The following is a 20,401-nucleotide window of genomic DNA, read 5'->3' on the forward strand; positions in this document are numbered from 1 at the left end:
AGTCACACCCTGACCTAACCAAACATAGAGAATAAATAAGGATCTCTAAGGTCAGGGCGTGACAATTTGAACAATCTCAAATATATGTTTAACACTTTTTGGTTACTACATGATTCCATATGTGTTATTTCAAAGTGAAAACATCAAAACTATTAGTCTACAATGTAGAAAATAGTAAAAATAAAGAAAAACCCTTGAATGAGTAGGTGTTCTAAAACTTATGACCGGTAGTGTACGTGAACCTGCTAGTTTCTGACAATGGTGGCTAGGGTGCTTCAAGACAAAAAAGGGTTTGAAAGAGATGTTCTTGTGAAAGACATAATTTCAGAATTTGTATTATAATGAATTAATCAGTCCCTTTTTGTTTCTGACTCTGTCATTTCTTTAAGTCTGTAAGGATAGATTTCATGTTTCTCCTCTTGTCCTATAGTTGTGAGGACCTGTGCCCACCAGGGAAGCATGGACAGCAGTGTGAGGAGAGATGCCCTTGCCAGAATGGAGGAGTGTGCCACCATGTCACTGGAGAGTGCTCCTGCCCCGCTGGATGGATGGTAATACGCACACATAAATTATGTTTGATAGTCTCATGCATTACTGTATGTTATCATATTGACATTTACAGTAATATAACGTCATAATATAATGGTACTACAAGGAGTCGATAGCTACGACACCATGTACATCACAGGAGGTTGGTGGCACATTAATTGGGGAGGACGGCTCATAATAATGGCTGGATATTGATATAATGGCCTACATATTGTATTTACTCTGGGATGTTGATATTGTGCTGACACATTCCATGTTCTGTGTGTGTTTAGGGTACAGTGTGTGGCCAGCCGTGTCCAGAGGGGCGCTTCGGGAGGAACTGTTCCCAGGAGTGTCAGTGTCACAACGGGGGGATGTGTGTATCCTCCAGCGGACAGTGTCTGTGCAGTCCAGGCTACACCGGAGAACGGTAAGACAGGCTGGACCAGGCCAAACCAAACTGAGCCATGCCAAACTATGAAATGCTTTTTTTTAGTGATTTATAATATTTTATTTCACATTGTAAGAAAGTTGAGGTAAAATAACAAACACAAACCCTGGATTGAGAAATCACCCTCCCCTTCATCTCCCCCAAAAGGGAAGAAATAGAATAAACATTATTTTGACATGACATTACACTAAATGGCTCCAATTCAGTCAAACTCAGTAAAACAGTTTGTCTAGGATCCACTCTTTTGCCAGGTCAGTGTCATTCTAGTCGAGTCATGTGGTCAAGAAAAACTCCTAACCCTAGCCTAGTCCATGGATATCTGTTCATGCCTATTTCCCCATTTTTGCAAAGCAGAATATATTTGAAATTCAGGCAACATACATGCAACTATAATGTCATAAACAAACACTGCAGAAGTAATCCCTTGGTTGTATACATTAGTCAGCGATGGCTGAATTGGAATTCAATGGTAAGTGTCATCTTTGACCTATATTAAGTCTATATATGTTAGTGGGACTATAGCATACCATCTGTTGCTACTGTAGCGGTCCCATTGATCCCTCCAGACCAATAACAAGGTCAGGGAGAGAGAGAGAGCAGCAGGCAAGGCCAAGCAATTAACTAGTGATGCCAACTGTACTTAATAGGGCTTGGAAAAATATAAATACCCACTGGACAAATGTGGTGCACACGTTATCCCAGCAACCTAACAGTAATATTGTCCGTCTTTAGCAATTAGGGTAAAATCAAGTACAAACAGTATGACATGAAGGAATAAAGTAGTCTAGATTGCTCTTATCTCAAACATACCTGTGATGTAATGTGATTTGATATTGGATCATCAGATATGATACATGTATTATCAGGACTTCCAATTTTAGATATTAACCTGATTACATGAGATTTAAAAGTAATAATATACACTACCGTTCAAAAGTTTGGGGTCACTTCGAAATGTCCTTGTTTTCGGGAAGAAAAGCTAATTTTGTTGTCCATTAAAATAACATCAAATTGATCAGAAATACAGTGTAGACATTGTTAATGCTGTAAATGACTATTGTAGCTGGAAACGGATGATTTTGTTATTGAATATCTACATGGCGTACAGAGGCAACCATCACTCCTGTGTTCCAATGGCACGTTGTGTTAGCTAATCCAAGTTTATCATTTTAAAAGGCCAATTGGTCATTAGAAAACCCTTTTGCAATTATGTTAGCACAGCTGAAAACTGTTGTCTGAATAAAGAATAAATAAAAAACTGCCCTTCTTTAGACTAGTTGAGTATCTGGAGCATCAGCATTTGTGGGTTCGATTACATGCTCAAAATGGCCAGAAACAAAGAACTTTCACCTGAAACTTGTCAGTCTATTCTTGTTCTGAGAAATTAAGGCTATTCCATGGGTGAAATTGCCAAGAAACTGAAGATCTCGTACAACGCTGTGTACTACTCCCTTCACAGAACAGTGCAAAATGGCTCTAACCAGAATAGAAAGAGGAGTGGGAGGCCCCGGTGCACAACTTAGCAAGAGGACAAGTACATTAGAGTGTCTAGTTTGAGAAACAGACGCCTCACAAGTCCTCAACTGGCAGTTTCACAAAACAACCCACAAAACACCAGTCTCAAAGTCAACAGTGAAGAGGCGACTCCGGGATGCTGGCCTTCTAGGCAATGATGCAAAGAAAAAGCCATATCTCAGACTGGCCAATAAAAGAAAATATTAAGATGGGCAAAATAACACAGACACTGGACAGTGGAGGGACAGACACATTTAAGTTTGAGGTGTTCGGATAACAAAGAAGTACATTTGTGAGACGCAGAAAAAATGAAAAGATGCTGGAGGAGTGCTTGACGCCATCTGTCAAACATGGTGGAGGCAATGTGATGGTATGGGGGTGCTTTGGTCTTAGTAAATTGGGAGATTTGTACAGGGTAAAAGGGATCTTGAAGAAGGAAGGATATCACTCCATTTTGCAACGCCATGCCATACCCTGTGGACGGCACTTACTTGGAGCCAATTTCCTGCTACAACAGGACAATGACCCAAAGCACAGCTTCAAACTACTGTATGCAAGAACTATTTAAGGATCTCAACACTATTGAGCTGTTGTAGGAGCAGCTTGACCGTATGGTACGTAAGAAGTGCCCATCAAGCTAATCCAACTTGTGGGAGGTGAAATTTCTTCAGATTACCTCAACAAATTGACAACGAGAATGCCAAAGGTATGCAAGGCTGTAATTGTTGCAAATGGAGGATTCTTTGACGAAAGCCAAGTTTGAAGGATACAATTATATATACTGTATATATCAAGTGGGGATCGTGTGTGGCTCAGTTGGTAGAGCAAGAAGCTTGAAATTCCAGCATTGTGGGTTCAATTCACATGGGGGACCAGCACAGTAAAAAATTTACAAAAATATCCACCCAATACTGTAAGTAGTAAGCACTTTTTTAAAGTGGAATTCCTTACTAAATACAGTGCATTTGAAAACTATTCAGACCCCTTGACTTTTTCCACATTTTCTTACATTACAGCCTTATTCTAAAATGTATTCGATAGTTTTTTCCCTCATCAATCTACACACAATAGCCCAAAGTGATGAAGCAAATACAGATTTTTAGAAATGTTTGCAAATGTAAAAAAATTAAAAATAAATCTTGAAATGTCACATTTACATAAGTTTTCAGACCCTTTTCTCAGTACTTTGTTGAAGCACCTTTGGCAGCGATTACAACCACGAGTCTTCTTGGTTATGATGCTACAAGCTTGTCACACCTGTATGGAATTTTGGAATTTCTCCCATTCTTCTCTAAAGACCCTCTCAAGCGCTGTCAGGCTGGATGAGGAGCGTCGCTGCACAGCCATTTTCAGGTATCTTGAGAGATATTCGATCGGGTTCAAGGCCAGACTCTGGCTGGGCCACATTCAGAGACTTGTCCCAAAGCCACTCCGGGTTGTCTTGGCTGTGAGCTTAGGGTCGTTATCCTGTTGGAAGGTGAACCTTCGCCCCAGTTTGAGGTCCTGAGTGCATTGGAGCAGGTTTTCATCAAGGATCTCTTCATCTTTCCCTCGATCATGCCTAGTCTCCCATTCCCTGCTGCTGACACCACCATGCTTCATCATACAGATGGTGCCAGGTTTTCTCCAGACATGACGCTTGGGATTCAGGCCAAAGAGTTCAATCTTGGTTTCATCAGACCAGAGAATCTTGTTTCTCATGGTCAGAGAGTCCTCCAAGCAGGTTGTCATGTGGTTGTCATGTGCATTTTACTGAGGAGTGGCTTCCGTCTGGCCGCTCTACCATAAAGGCCTGATTGGTGGAGTGCTGCAGAGATGGTTGTCCTTCTAGAAGGTTCTCCAATCTCACAGAAGAACTCTGGAGCACTGTCAGAGTGACCATCGGGTTCTTGGTCACCTCCCTGTCCAAAGGTCATTCTCCCCCGATTGCTCAGTTTGGCCGGGAGGCCAGCTCTAGGAAGAGTCTTGGTGGTTCCAAACTAATTCCATTTCGGAATGATATCGGCCACTGTGTTCTTGGGGACCTTCAATGCTGCAAAACTGTTTTGGTACCCTTCCCCAGATCTGTGCCTCGACACAATCCTGTCTCGGAGCTCTAAGGACAATTCCTACAATCTCATGGCTTGTTTTTGCTCTGACATGCACTGACAACTGTGGGACCTTATATAGACTGGTGTGTGCCTTTCCAAATCATGTCCAATCAATTGAATTTAGCACAGGTGGACTCCGATCAAGTTGTATATACATCTTAAGGATGATCAATGGAAACAGGATGCACTTGAGCTGAATTTTGAGTCTCATAGCAAAGAGTCTGAATAGTTATGTAAATAAGGTATTTCTGTTATTTATTTTTAATACATTTGCAAAAAATTCTAGAAACCTATTTTTGCTTTGTCATTATGGGGTATTTTGTGTGAGGAAAACAAAATAATTTAATCAATTTAATCCAATAAGGCTGTAACGTAACAAAATGTGGAAAAAGTCAAGGGATCTGAATACTTTCGGAAGGTACTGTATATGATTTTTTTGTGTGCGTTGCAAGTTTTAGCTAATAAAACAACCCTTATGACCAAAATAAAAATGTGGAAAAACTTTCTAGCCTTATCCCAGTTCCATCTCCCCGTCCTCCTCTTATCCCAGATCTAAACCCCATCTCCATGTCCCCCTTTTTACAGTGTTTTATGTCCAACAATAAAAACCTTTTTTTTTTGCACAGAAAACTTGGGGGGCCAAATAAAATGATCTGTGCGCCGAAAGGTGGGGAACCCTGACATAGGTGTGTGTGTGTGTGTGTGTGTGTGTGTGTGTGTGTGTGTGTGTGTGTGTGTGTGTGTGTGTGTGTGTGTGTGTGTGTGTGTGTGTGTGTGTGTGTGTGTGTGTGTGTGTGGACAGTCTGGTTGCGGGGAGGATGAAGGGAGCGGAAGGAAGTGAATGGGAATTTGTGTGTGTGTGCGCACATGTGTGTCTGTGTGTGTGTGTGATCACAGGGGTGTGGATCTCTTCCAGACCAGTATGATGCGTGTGGTCTGTCTGCTTCTTGTCAGGCTGGCTGCAGCCAGTGACCTGGGATGCCTGAGGAAGCTGTGGGTGAGAGACCATAGAAATATAATTCATAGAAAGAGAGACCCTCCCATGCACTACTGCCGCTTGAGGCTTCTGTCGGCTCCTCCTAAGAGGATGAAGCGCTGGTCATGCATCCCAAATGGCATCCTATTCCCTTTATAGTGCACTACTTTTGACCAGGGCTTCAATTGGGTTCACTATATAGGGAACAGGGTGCCATTCGGGACGCACCCTGGGAGTAATTTAGAGTGGGAAACTTTCTTTGTTATTCAGTTTCTTCCTTAGAGAGACCCTCCCATTGCTCTGCCAGAGCTGAACTTGAGCCAAACCGTCTAGGACAGTAAATCTTCCTTGTATCCTCTTTTCCTTGAAAGCACTATGAGGAAAGTGTGCTTAGCTAGTACTTTCACAACAACTATACATGTTTGTATTGACAAAATCAAACAAGCAACTGTGACCTCAGAAGACCTTGGTTGAAATTGTACTTGTTTTCTTTAAAATGCTTTGAGCGTTTGATCGAGTCTGTTTGGAGTTCCAGATGGTTGGCTGTGGATTGTACTTTTGGGACTATTCCATTGCTCCCATTGTACCAGGCAAGCTCAATCAAGCTACACTCTTAGAAAAAAAGGGTTCCAAAACAGTTCTTCGGCCGTCCCCATAGGAGAACCATTTTTTGTTCCAGGGAGAACCCTTTTTGGTTCCACGTAAAATCTTCTGTAGAAAGGGTCCTACATGGAACCCAAAAGTGTTCTTCAAAGGGTTCTCCCATAGAGACGTACAAAGAATCATTTCACATTCTAGATAGCATGTTTTTTTCTAAGAGTATAGTTCAAAGTTTAGAGCAATGAATCATGCTCCAATCAGAGGTTTTTGGTTCCTGCAACAGAGTAGGACTTTGTCCATATAATTAACATTATCAGAGAGGGACGCACCATATACTTAGCCAGCCCAGTGAACCTACAGGAATAGCACTGCAAGTGAGCTTTTATGAGTTAATAAGGGTTTGAGGGAAACCAGACGTCATGGCAAAACCTCGGTACTGTATACCATGCCACTGCCTGTGGTTCTGCCTGCCTAGCCACACCCTGCTGGAAACCCAGTCTAGGCCATGCTAGTTCAATGATGGAGGGATGGAAACCCAGTCTAGGCCAGGCTAGTTCAATGATGGAGGGATGGAAACCCAGTCTAGGCCATGCTAGTTAATTGATGGAGGGATGGACACCCAGACTAGGCCATGCTAGTTCAATGATGGAGGGATGGAAACCCAGTCTAGGCCATGCTAGTTCAATGATGTAGGGATGGAAACCCAGACTAGGCCATGCCAGTTCAATGAAGGATGGCTGGAAACCCAGATTACGCCAGTTCAATGATGGAGGGATGGAAACCCAGACTAGGCCACTCTAGTTCAATGATGGAGGGATGGAAACCCAGTCTAGACCATGCTAGTTAATTGATGGAGGGATGGAAACCCAGTCTAGACCATGCTAGTTAATTGATGGAGGGATGGAAACCCAGACTAGGCCACTCTAGTTCAATGATGGAGGGATGGAAACCCAGACTAGACCATGCTAGTTAATTGATGGAGGGATGGACACCCAGATTACACCAGTTCAATGATGGAGGGATGGAAACCCAGACTAGGCCATGCTAGTTAATTGATGGAGGGATGGACACCCAGACTAGGCCATGCTAGTTAATTGATGGAGGGATGGACACCCAGACTAGGCCACTCTAGTTCAATGATGGAGGGATGGAAACCCAGTCTAGACCATGCTAGTTAATTGATGGAGGGATGGACACCCAGACTAGGCCACTCTAGTTCAATGATGGAGGGATGGAAACCCAGACTAGACCATGCTAGTTAATTGATGGAGGGATGGACACCCAGACTAGGCCACTCTAGTTCAATGATGGAGGGATGGACACCCAGACTAGGCCATGCTAGTTAATTGATGGAGGGATGGAAACCCAGACTAGGCCATGCTAGTTATTGATGGAGGGATGGAAACCTAGACTAGGCAGTGCTAGTTAATTGATGGAGGGATGGAAACCCAGACTAGGCCATGCTAGTTCAATGATGGAGGGATGGAAACCCAGTCTAGACCATGCTAGTTAATTGATGGAGGGATGGACACCCAGACTAGGCCACTCTAGTTCAATGATGGAGGGATGGACACCCAGACTAGGCCATGCTAGTTAATTGATGGAGGGATGGAAACCCAGACTAGGCCATGCTAGTTAATTGATGGAGGGATGGAAACCCAGACTAGGCCATGCTAGTTAATTGATGGAGGGATGGAAACCCAGTCTAGGCCATGCTAGTTCAATGATGGAGGGATGGAAACCCAGACTAGGCCATGCTAGTTCAATGATGGAGGGATGGAAACCCAGACTAGGCCATGCTAGTTAATTGATGGAGGGATGGAAACCCAGACTAGGCCATGCTAGTTAATTGATGGAGGGATGGAAACCCAGTCTAGACCATGCTAGTTAATTGATGGAGGGATGGAAACCCAGTCTAGGCCATGCTAGTTCAATGATGGAGGGATGGAAACCCAGACTAGGCCATGCTAGTTCAATGATGGAGGGATGGAAACCCAGACTAGGCCATGCCAGTTCAATGAAGGATGTCTGGAAACCCAGATTACGCCAGTTCAATGATGGAGGGATGGAAACCCAGACTAGGCCATGCCAGTTCAATGAAGGATGGCTGGAAACCCAGATTACACCAGTTCAATGATGGAGGGATGGAAACCGAGACTAGGCCATGCTAGTTAATTGTTGGAGGGATGGAAACCCAGACTAGGCCACTCTAGTTCAATGATGGAGGGATGGAAACCCAGACTAGGCCATGCTAGTTAATTGATGGAGGGATGGAAACCCAGACTAGGCCATGCTAGTTAATTGATGGAGGGATGGAAACCCAGACTGATGGATGCTAGTTCAATGATGGAGGGATGGAAACCCAGACTCGGCCATGCTAGTTAATTGATGGAGGGATGGAAACTCAGACTAGGCCATGCTAGTTAATTGATGGAGGGATGGAAACCCAGACTAGGCCATGCTAGTTAATTGATGGAGGGATGGAAACCCAGTCTAGGCCATGCTAGTTCAATGATGGAGGGATGGAAACCCAGACTAGGTGCCAGTTCAATGAAGGATGTCTGGAAACCCAGATTCATGCTAGTTCAATGATGGAGGGATGGAAACCCAGACTAGGCCATGCTAGTTCAATGATGGAGGGATGGAAACCCAGATTACACCAGTTCAATGATGGAGGGATGGAAACCCAGACTAGGCCATGCTAGTTAATTGATGGAGGGATGGAAACCCAGACTAGGCCAATGATGGAGTTCAATGATGGAGGGATGGAAACCCAGACTAGGCCACTCTAGTTCAATGATGGAGGGATGGAAACCCAGACTAGGCCATGCTAGTTCAATGATGGAGGGATGGAAACCCAGACTAGGCCATGCCAATTCAATGATGGATTGGAAACCCAGATTACGATTCAATGATGGAGGGATGGAAACCCAGACTAGGCCATGCTAGTTAATTGAAGGAGGGATGGAAACCCAGATTAGGCCATGCTAGTTAATGATGGAGGATGGAAACCCAGACTAGGCCATGCTAGTTCAATGATGGAGGGATGGAAACCCAGACTAGGCCATGCTAGTTCAATGATGGAGGGATGGAAACCCAGACTAGGCCATGCTAGTTAATTGATGGAGGGATGGAAACCCAGACTAGGCCATGCTAGTTCAATGATGGAGGGATGGAAACCCAGACTCGGCCATGCTAGTTAATTGATGGAGGGATGGAAACCCAGACTAGGCCATGCTAGTTAATTGATGGAGGGATGGAAACCCAGACTAGGCCATGCTAGTTAATTGATGGAGGGATGGAAACCCAGTCTAGGCCATGCTAGTTCAATGATGGAGGGATGGAAACCCAGACTAGGCCATGCTAGTTCAATGATGGAGGGATGGAAACCCAGACTAGGCCATGCTAGTTAATTGATGGAGGGATGGAAACCCAGACTAGGCCATGCTAGTTCAATGATGGAGGGATGGAAACCCAGACTGAAGGATGTCTGGCCATGCTAGTTAATTGATGGAGGGATGGAAACCCAGACTAGGCCATGCTAGTTAATTGATGGAGGGATGGACACCCAGACTAGGCCACTCTAGTTCAATGATGGAGGGATGGAAACCCAGTCTAGACCATGCTAGTTAATTGATGGAGGGATGGACACCCAGACTAGGGCACTCTAGTTCAATGATGGAGGGATGGAAACCCAGTCTAGGCCATGCTAGTTCAATGATGTAGGGATGGAAACCCAGACTAGGCCATGCCAGTTCAATGAAGGATGTCTGGAAACCCAGATTACGCCAGTTCAATGATGGAGGGATGGAAACCCAGACTAGGCCATGCCAGTTCAATGAAGGATGGCTGGAAACCCAGATTACACCAGTTCAATGATGGAGGGATGGACACCCAGACTAGGCCACTCTAGTTCAATGATGGAGGGATGGAAACCCAGTCTAGACCATGCTAGTTAATTGATGGAGGGATGGACACCCAGACTAGGGCACTCTAGTTCAATGATGGAGGGATGGAAACCCAGTCTAGGCCATGCTAGTTCAATGATGTTGGGATGGAAACCCAGACTAGGCCATGCCAGTTCAATGAAGGATGTCTAGTTCAAATGATGGAGGATGGAAACCCAGACTAGGCCATGCCAGTTCAATGAAGGATGGCTGGAAACCCAGATTACACCAGTTCAATGATGGAGGGATGGAAACCCAGACTAGGCCATGCTAGTTAATTGATGGAGGGATGGAAACCCAGACTAGGCCATGCTAGTTCAATGATGGAGGGATGGAAACCCAGACTAGGCCATGCTAGTTCAATGATGGAGGGATGGAAACCCAGACTAGGCCATGCTAGTTAATTGATGGAGGGATGGAAACCCAGACTAGGCCATGCTAGTTCAATGATGGAGGGATGGAAACCCAGACTAGGCCATGCTAGTTAATTGATGGAGGGATGGAAACCCAGTCTAGGCCATGCTAGTTCAATGATGGAGGGATGGAAACCCAGACTAGGCCATGCTAGTTCAATGATGGAGGGATGGAAACCCAGACTAGGCCATGCCAGTTCAATGATGGATGTCTGGAAACCCAGACTAGGCCATGCTTTAATGATGGAGGGATGGAAACCCAGACTAGGCCATGCTAGTTCAATGATGGAGGGATGGAAACCCAGACTAGGCCATGCTAGTTCAATGATGGAGGGATGGAAACCCAGACTAGGCCATGCTAGTTAATTGATGGAGGGATGGAAACCCAGACTAGGCCACTCTAGTTCAATGATGGAGGGATGGAAACCCAGACTAGGCCATGCTAGTTAATTGATGGAGGGATGGAAACCCAGACTAGGCCATGCTAGTTCAATGATGGAGGGATGGAAACCCAGACTAGGCCATGCTAGTTCAATGATGGAGGGATGGAAACCCAGACTAGGCCATGCCAGTTCAATGAAGGATGTCTGGAAACCCAGATTACGCCAGTTCAATGATGGAGGGATGGAAACCCAGACTAGGCCATGCCAGTTCAATGAAGGATGGCTGGAAACCCAGATTACACCAGTTCAATGATGGAGGGATGGAAACCCAGACTAGGCCATGCTAGTTAATTGATGGAGGGATGGAAACCCAGACTAGGCCACTCTAGTTCAATGATGGAGGGATGGAAACCCAGACTAGGCCACTCTAGTTCAATGATGGAGGGATGGAAACCCAGACTAGGCCATGCTAGTTAATTGATGGAGGGATGGAAACCCAGACTAGGCCATGCTAGTTCAATGATGGAGGGATGGAAACCCAGACTCGGCCATGCTAGTTAATTGATGGAGGGATGGAAACTCAGACTAGGCCATGCTAGTTAATTGATGGAGGGATGGAAACCCAGACTAGGCCATGCTAGTTAATTGATGGAGGGATGGAAACCCAGTCTAGGCCATGCTAGTTCAATGATGGAGGGATGGAAACCCAGACTAGGCCATGCTAGTTCAATGATGGAGGGATGGAAACCCAGACTAGGCCATGCTAGTTAATTGATGGAGGGATGGAAACCCAGACTAGGCCATGCTAGTTAATTGATGGAGGGATGGAAACCCAGACTAGGCCATGCTAGTTCAATGATGGAGGGATGGAAACCCAGACTAGGCCATGCTAGTTCAATGATGGAGGGATGGAAACCCAGACTAGGCCATGCTAGTTCAATGATGGAGGGATGGAAACCCAGACTAGGCCATGCTAGTTAATGATGGAGGGATGGAAACCCAGACTAGGCACATGCTAGTTCAATGATGGAGGGATGGAAACCCAGACTAGGCCATGCTAGTTAATGATGGAGGGATGGAAACCCAGACTAGGCCATGCTAGTTCAATGATGGAGGGATGGAAACCCAGACTAGGCCATGCTAGTTCAATGATGGAGGGATGGAAACCCAGACTAGGCCATGCTAGTTCAATGATGGAGGGATGGAAACCCAGACTAGGCCATGCTAGTTCAATGATGGAGGGATGGAAACCCAGTCTAGGCCATGCTAGTTCAATGATGGAGGGATGGAAACCCAGACTAGGCCATGCTAGTTCAATGATGTAGGGATGGAAACCCAGACTAGACCATGCCAGTTCAATGATGGAGGGATGGAAACCCAGACTAGCCATGCTAGTTCAATGATGGAGGGATGGAAACCCAGACTAGGCCATGCCAGTTCAATGATGGAGGGATGGAAACCCAGACTAGGCCACTCTAGTTCAATGATGGAGGGATGGAAACCCAGACTAGGCCATGCTAGTTCAATGATGGAGGATGGAAACCCAGACTAGGCCATGCTAGTTCAATGATGGAGGGATGGAAACCCAGACTAGGCCATGCTAGTTCAATGATGGAGGGATGGAAACCCAGACTAGGCCATGCTAGTTCAATGATGGAGGGATGGAAACCCAGACTAGGCCATGCTAGTTCAATGATGGAGGGATGGAAACCCAGACTAGGCCATGCTAGTTCAATGATGGAGGGATGGAAACCCAGACTAGGCCAGTTCAATGATGGAGGGATGGAAACCCAGACTAGGCCATGCTAGTTCAATGATGGAGGGATGGAAACCCAGACTAGGCCATGCTAGTTCAATGATGGAGGGATGGAAACCCAGACTAGGCCATGCTAGTTCAATGATGGAGGGATGGAAACCCAGACTAGGCCATGCTAGTTCAATGATGGAGGGATGGAAACCCAGACTAGGCCATGCTAGTTCAATGATGGAGGGATGGAAACCCAGATTACGCTAGGCCATGCTAGTTCAATGATGGAGGGATGGAAACCCAGACTAGGCCATGCTAGTTCAATGATGGAGGGATGGAAACCCAGATTACTAGGCCATGTTCAATGATGGAGGATGGAAACCCAGACTAGGCCATGCTAGTTCAATGATGGAGGGATGGAAACCCAGACTAGGCCATGCTAGTTCAATGATGGAGGGATGGAAACCCAGACTAGGCCATGCTAGTTCAATGATGGAGGGATGGAAACCCAGACTAGGCCATGCTAGTTCAATGATGGAGGGATGGAAACCCAGACTAGGCCATGCTAGTTCAATGATGGAGGGATGGAAACCCAGATTAGGCCATGTAGTTCAATGATGGAGGGATGGAAACCCAGACTAGGCCATGCCAGTTCAATGATGGATGGATGGAAACCCAGACTAGACCACCAGTTCAATGATGGAGGGATGGAAACCCAGACTAGGCCATGCTAGTTCAATGATGGAGGGATGGAAACCCAGACTAGGCCACTGCTAGTTCAATGATGGAGGGATGGAAACCCAGACTAGGCCATGCTAGTTAATTGATGGAGGGATGGAAACCCAGACTAGGCCATGCTAGTTAATTGATGGAGGGATGGAAACCCAGACTAGGCCATGCTAGTTAATTGATGGAGGGATGGAAACCCAGTCTAGGCCATGCTAGTTCAATGATGGAGGGATGGAAACCCAGACTAGGCCATGCTAGTTCAATGATGGAGGGATGGAAACCCAGACTAGGCCATGCTAGTTAATTGATGGAGGGATGGAAACCCAGACTAGGCCATGCTAGTTCAATGATGGAGGGATGGAAACCCAGACTAGGCCATGCTAGTTCAATGATGGAGGGATGGAAACCCAGACTAGGCCATGCTAGTTAATGATGGAGGGATGGAAACCCAGACTAGGCCATGCTAGTTCAATGATGGAGGGATGGAAACCCAGACAATAGGATGGCCAGATTACACTAGTTCAATGATGGAGGGATGGAAACCCAGACTAGGCCATGCTAGTTAATTGATGGAGGGATGGACACCCAGACTAGGCCACTCTAGTTCAATGATGGAGGGATGGAAACCCAGACTAGACCATGCTAGTTAATTGATGGAGGGATGGACACCCAGACTAGGCCATGCTAGTTAATGATGGAGGATGGAAACCCAGACTAGGCCATGCTAGTTCAATGATGGAGGGATGGAAACCCAGACTAGGCCATGCTAGTTAATTGATGGAGGGATGGAAACCCAGACTAGGCCATGCTAGTTCAATGATGGAGGGATGGAAACCCAGACTAGGCCATGCTAGTTAATTGATGGAGGGATGGAAACCCAGACTAGGCCATGCTAGTTAAATGATGGAGGGATGGACACCCAGACTAGGCCACTCTAGTTCAATGATGGAGGGATGGAAACCCAGTCTAGACCATGCTAGTTAATTGATGGAGGGATGGACACCCAGACTAGGGCACTCTAGTTCAATGATGGAGGGATGGAAACCCAGTCTAGGCCATGCTAGTTCAATGATGTAGGGATGGAAACCCAGTCTAGGCCATGCTAGTTCAATGATGTAGGGATGGAAACCCAGACTAGGCCATGCCAGTTCAATGAAGGATGGCTGGAAACCCAGATTACACCAGTTCAATGATGGAGGGATGGAAACCCAGACTATGCCATGCTAGTTAATTGATGGAGGGATGGACACCCAGACTAGGCCACTCTAGTTCAATGATGGGGGGATGGAAACCCAGACTAGACCATGCTAGTTAATTGATGGAGGGATGGAAACCCAGACTAGGCCATGCTAGTTAATTGATGGAGGGATGGAAACCCAGACTAGGCCATGCTAGTTCAATGATGGAGGGATGGAAACCCAGACTAGGCCATGCTAGTTCAATGATGGAGGGATGGAAACCCAGACTAGGCCATGCTAGTTCAATGATGGAGGGATGGAAACCCAGACTGCTAGTTCAATGATGGAGGGATGGAAACCCAGACTAGGCCATGCTAGTTCAATGATGGAGGGATGGAAACCCAGACTAGTTCAATGATGGAGGATGGAAACCATGCTAGTTAATTGATGGAGGGATGGAAACCCAGACTAGGCCACTCTAGTTCAATGATGGAGGGATGGAAACCCAGACTAGGCCATGCTAGTTCAATGATGGAGGGATGGAAACCCAGACTAGGCCATGCTAGTTCAATGATGGAGGGATGGAAACCCAGACTAGGCCATGCTAGTTCAATGATGGAGGGATGGAAACCCAGACTCGGCCATGCTAGTTAATTGATGGAGGGATGGAAACCCAGACTAGGCCATGCTAGTTAATTGATGGAGGGATGGAAACCCAGACTAGGCCATGCTAGTTAATTGATGGAGGGATGGAAACCCAGTCTAGGCCATGCTAGTTCAATGATGGAGGGATGGAAACCCAGACTAGGCCATGCTAGTTCAATGATGGAGGGATGGAAACCCAGACTAGGCCATGCTAGTTCAATGATGGAGGGATGGAAACCCAGTCTAGGCCATGCTAGTTCAATGATGGAGGGATGGAAACCCATACTAGGCCATGCTAGTTCAATGATGGAGGGATGGAAACCCAGACTAGGCCATGCTAGTTCAATGATGGAGGGATGGAAACCCAGACTAGGCCATGCTAGTTCAATGATGGAGGGATGGAAACCCAGACTAGGCCACTGCTAGTTCAATGATGGAGGGATGGAAACCCAGACTAGGCCATGCTAGTTCAATGATGGAGGGATGGACACCCAGACTAGGCCATGCTAGTTCAATGATGGAGGGATGGAAACCCAGACTAGGCCATGCTAGTTAATTGATGGAGGGATGGAAACCCAGACTAGGCCATGCTAGTTAATTGATGGAGGGATGGAAACCCAGACTAGGCCATGCTAGTTAATTGATGGAGGGATGGAAACCCAGACTAGGCCATGCTAGTTCAATGATGGAGGGATGGAAACCCAGACTAGGCCATGCTAGTTAATTGATGGAGGGATGGAAACCCAGTCTAGGCCATGCTAGTTAATTGATGGAGGGATGGACACCCAGACTAGGGCACTCTAGTTCAATGATGGAGGGATGGAAACCCAGTCTAGGCCATGCTAGTTCAATGATGTAGGGATGGAAACCCAGTCTAGGCCATGCTAGTTCAATGATGTAGGGATGGAAACCCAGACTAGGCCATGCTAGTTCAATGATGGAGGGATGGAAACCCAGAGGCCATGCCAGTTCAATGATGGAGGGATGGAAACCCAGACTATGCCATGCTAGTTCAATGATGGAGGGATGGACACCCAGACTAGGCCATGCTAGTTCAATGATGGAGGGATGGACACCCAGACTAGGCCATGCTAGTTAATTGATGGAGGGATGGAAACCCAGACTAGGCCATGCTAGTTAATTGATGGAGGGATGGAAACCCAGACTAGGCCATGCTAGTTAATTGATGGAGGGATGGAAACCCAGACTAGGCCATGCTAGTTAATTGATGGAGGGATGGAAACCCAGTCTAGGCCATGCTAGTTCAATGATGGAGGGATGGACACCCAGACTAGGCCACTCTAGTTCAATGATGGAGGGATGGAAACCCAGTCTAGACCATGCTAGTTAATTGATGGAGGGATGGACACCCAGACTAGGCCACTCTAGTTCAATGATGGAGGGATGGAAACCCAAACTATACCATGCTAGTTAATTGATGGAGGGATGGACACCCAGACTAGGCCACTCTAGTTCAATGATGGAGGGATGGACACCCAGACTAGGCCATGCTAGTTAATTGATGGAGGGATGGAGACCCAGACTAGGCCATGCTAGTTAATTGATGGAGGGATGGAAACCCAGACTAGGCCATGCTAGTTAATTGATGGAGGGATGGAAACCCAGACTAGGCCATGCTAGTTAATTGATGGAGGGATGGAAACCCAGTCTAGGCCATGCTAGTTCAATGATGGAGGGATGAACACCCAGACTAGGCCACTCTAGTTCAATGATGGAGGGATGGAAACCCAGTCTAGACCATGCTGATGGAGGGATGGAAACCCAGTCTAGACCATGCTAGTTAATTGATGGAGGGATGGACACCCAGACTAGGGCACTGTAGTTCAATGATGGAGGGATGGAAACCCAGTCTAGGCCATGCTAGTTCAATGATGTAGGGATGGAAACCCAGACTAGGCCATGCCAGTTCAATGAAGGATGGCTGGAAACCCAGATTACACCAGTTCAATGATGGAGGGATGGAAACCCAGACTATGCCATGCTAGTTAATTGATGGAGGGATGGACACCCAGACTAGATGGGTGGATGGAAACCCAGACTAGACCATGCTAGTTAATTGATGGAGGGATGGACACCCAGACTAGGCCACTCTAGTTCAATGATGGAGGGTTGGACACCCAGACTAGGCCATGCTAGTTAATTGATGGAGGGATGGAAACCCAGACTAGGCCATGCTAGTTAATTGATGGAGGGATGGAAACCCAGAATAGGCCATGCTAGTTAATTGATGGAGGGATGGAAACCCAGACTAGGCCATGCTAGTTCAATGATGGAGGGATGGAAACCCAGACTAGGCCATGCTAGTTAATTGATGGAGGGATGGAAACCCAGACTAGGCCACTCTAGTTCAATGATGGAGGGATGGACACCCAGACTAGGCCATGCTAGTTAATTGATGGAGGGATGGAAACCCAGACTAGGCCATGCTAGTTAATTGATGGAGGGATGGAAACCCAGACTAGGCCATGCTAGTTAATTGATGGAGGGATGGAAACCCAGAGTAGGCCATGCTAGTTCAATGATGGAGGGATGGAAACCCAGACTAGGCCATGCTAGTTAATTGATGGAGGGATGGACACCCGGACTAGGCCATGCTAGTTCAATGATGGATGGTAGTGTAGTGTTTTGGGGGTAAAGGGGGTGGATGGGTATTGTTTGTGTGTGTGTGTGTGTGTGTGTGTGTGTGTGTGTGTGTGTGTGTGTGTGTGTGTGTGTGTGTGTGTGTGTGTGTGTGTGTGTGTGTGTGTGTGTGTGTGTGTGTGTGTTTGTCAACTCAGGAGGGCTCTACACACATCTGGCTAGGGTATCTTAAGATCAATAAACTAACTGTAAGTTGTTCTGGATGCTAAAAAACTCAGATGTCAATGTAATGTTAATGGTTGGGTGGGGAGGGAGGTAGGGAGGGATGAGGTGATGTGTGTTATTTTGTGGAGTTAAGTGAGTGGGTGTAGTGACTTGACAGGTCCACTGTCAATTTATTGCAATAGTAAATTGCAATAAATTCCATTAAGTATACAGTCGTTGCCAAAAGTTTTGAGAATTACACAAATATTAATTTTCACAAAGTCTGCTGCCTCAGTTTGTATGATGGCAATTTGAATATACTCCAGATGTTACGAAGAGTGATCAGATGAATTGCAATTAATTGCAAAGTCCCTCTTTGCCATGCAAATGAACTGAATCCCCAAAAAAACATTTCCACTGCATTTCAGCCCTTCCACAAAAGGACCAGCGGACATCATGTCAGTGATTCTCTCGTTAACACAGGTGTGAGTGTTGACGAGGACAAGGCTGGAGATCACTCTGTCATGCTGATTGAGTTCGAATAACGGAGGATGGTGCTTGGAATCATTGTTCTTCCTCTGTCAACCATGTTTACCTGGAAGGAAACACGTGCCGTCATCAAAAAGAGCTTCACAGGCAAGGATATTGCTGCCAGTAAGATTGCACCTAAATCAACCATTTATCGGATCATCAAGAACTTCAAGGAGAGCAGTTCAATTGTTGTGAAGAAGGCTTCAGGGCGCCCAAGAAAGTCCAGCAAGCGCCAGGACCATCTCCTAAAGTTGATTCAACTGCGGGATCGGGGCACCGCCAGTACAGAGCTTGCTCAGGAATGGCAGCGGGCAGGTGTGAGTGCATCTACACGCACAGTGAGGCGAAGACTTTTGGAGTATGGCCTGGTGTCAAGAAGGGCAGCAAAGAAGCCACTTTTCTCCAGGAAAAACATCAGGGACAGACTGATATACTGCAAAAGGTACAGGGATTGGACTGCTGAGGACTGGGGTAAAGTAATTTTCTCTGATGAATCCCCTTTCCGATTGTTTGGGGCATCCGGAAAAAGCTTGTCCGGAGAAGACAAGGTGAGCGCTACCATCAGTCCTACGTCATGCCAACAGTGAAGCATCCTGAGACCATTCATGTGTGGGGTTGCTTCTCATCCAAGGGAGTGGGCTCACTCACAATTTTGCCTAAGAACAAAGACATGAATAAAGAATGGTACCAACACATCCTCCGAGAGAGCAACTTCTCCCAACCATCCAGGAACAGTTTGGTGACGAACAATGCCTTTTCCAGCATGATGGAGCACCTAGCCATAAGGCAAAAGTGATAACTAAGTGGTTCGGGGAACAAAACGTTGATATTTTGGGTCCATGGCCAGGAAACTCCCCAGACCTTAATGCCATTGAGAACTTGTGGTCAATCCTCAAGAGGTTGGTGGACAAACAAAAACCCACAAAATCTGACAAACTCCAAACATTGATTATGCAAGAATGGGCTGCCATCAGTCAGGATGTGGCCCAGAAGTTAATTGACAGCATGCCAGGGCCGATTACAGAGGTCTTGAAAAAGAAGGGTCAACACTGCAAATATTAACTCTTTGCATCAACTTCATGTAATTGTCAATAAAAGCCTTTGACACTTATGAAATGCTTGTAATTATACTTCAGTATTCCATAGTAACATCTGACAAAAATATCTGAAGACACTGAGGGAGCAGACTTTGTGAAAATTAATATTTGTGTCATTCGCAAAACCTTTGGCTATGACTGTAAGCTCCAATACTTTTATCAGATTTCAGCTCATCGTAATGGCTGTGTTGGAATAAATGGAAAGATATCAAATGCATGGAAACATGCAGACCATGGAAACCATGTGTAGACCATGGAAACCATGTAGACCATGGAAACCATGTTTAGACCATGGAAACCATGTAGACCATGGAAACCATGTAGACCATGGAAATCATGTGTAGACAATGGTAACCATGGAAATCATGTAGACCATGGAAACCATGTGTAGACCATGGAAACTATGGAAACCATGCAGACCATGGAAACCTTGTGTAGAGCATGGAAACTATGGAAACCATGTAGACCATGGAAACTATGGAAGCCATGTAGACCATGGAAACTATGGAAACCATGTAGACCATGGAAACTATGGAAACCATGTAGACCATGGAAACCATGTTGACCAAATAATGTAGACCATGGAAACCATGTGTAGACCATGGAAACTATGGAAACCATGCAGACCATGGAAACCTTGTGTAGACCATGTGAACCATGTGTAGACCATGGAAACCATGTAGACCATGGAAACCATGTTTAGACCATGGAGACCATGTGTGGACAATGGAAACCATATTGACCATGGAAACCATGTAGACCATAA

General features: G+C 46.0%; 1 protein-coding gene across 1 annotated transcript in view; it reads left to right on the forward strand.

The window, feature by feature from the left end:
• Positions 1 to 20,401, forward strand: part of megf10 (multiple EGF-like-domains 10) — a 108,850-nt gene that overhangs the window by 58,182 nt on the left and 30,267 nt on the right. Inside the window, exons 7-8 of the mRNA XM_029647142.2 lie at positions 431 to 551; positions 822 to 958. Coding sequence (XP_029503002.1) covers positions 431 to 551; positions 822 to 958 — 258 coding nt within the window. The remainder of the gene's footprint in view (positions 1 to 430; positions 552 to 821; positions 959 to 20,401) is intronic.

The sequence above is a fragment of the Oncorhynchus nerka genome, linkage group LG4 (assembly GCF_034236695.1).
Source record: "Oncorhynchus nerka isolate Pitt River linkage group LG4, Oner_Uvic_2.0, whole genome shotgun sequence".
NCBI lineage: Eukaryota > Metazoa > Chordata > Actinopteri > Salmoniformes > Salmonidae > Oncorhynchus > Oncorhynchus nerka.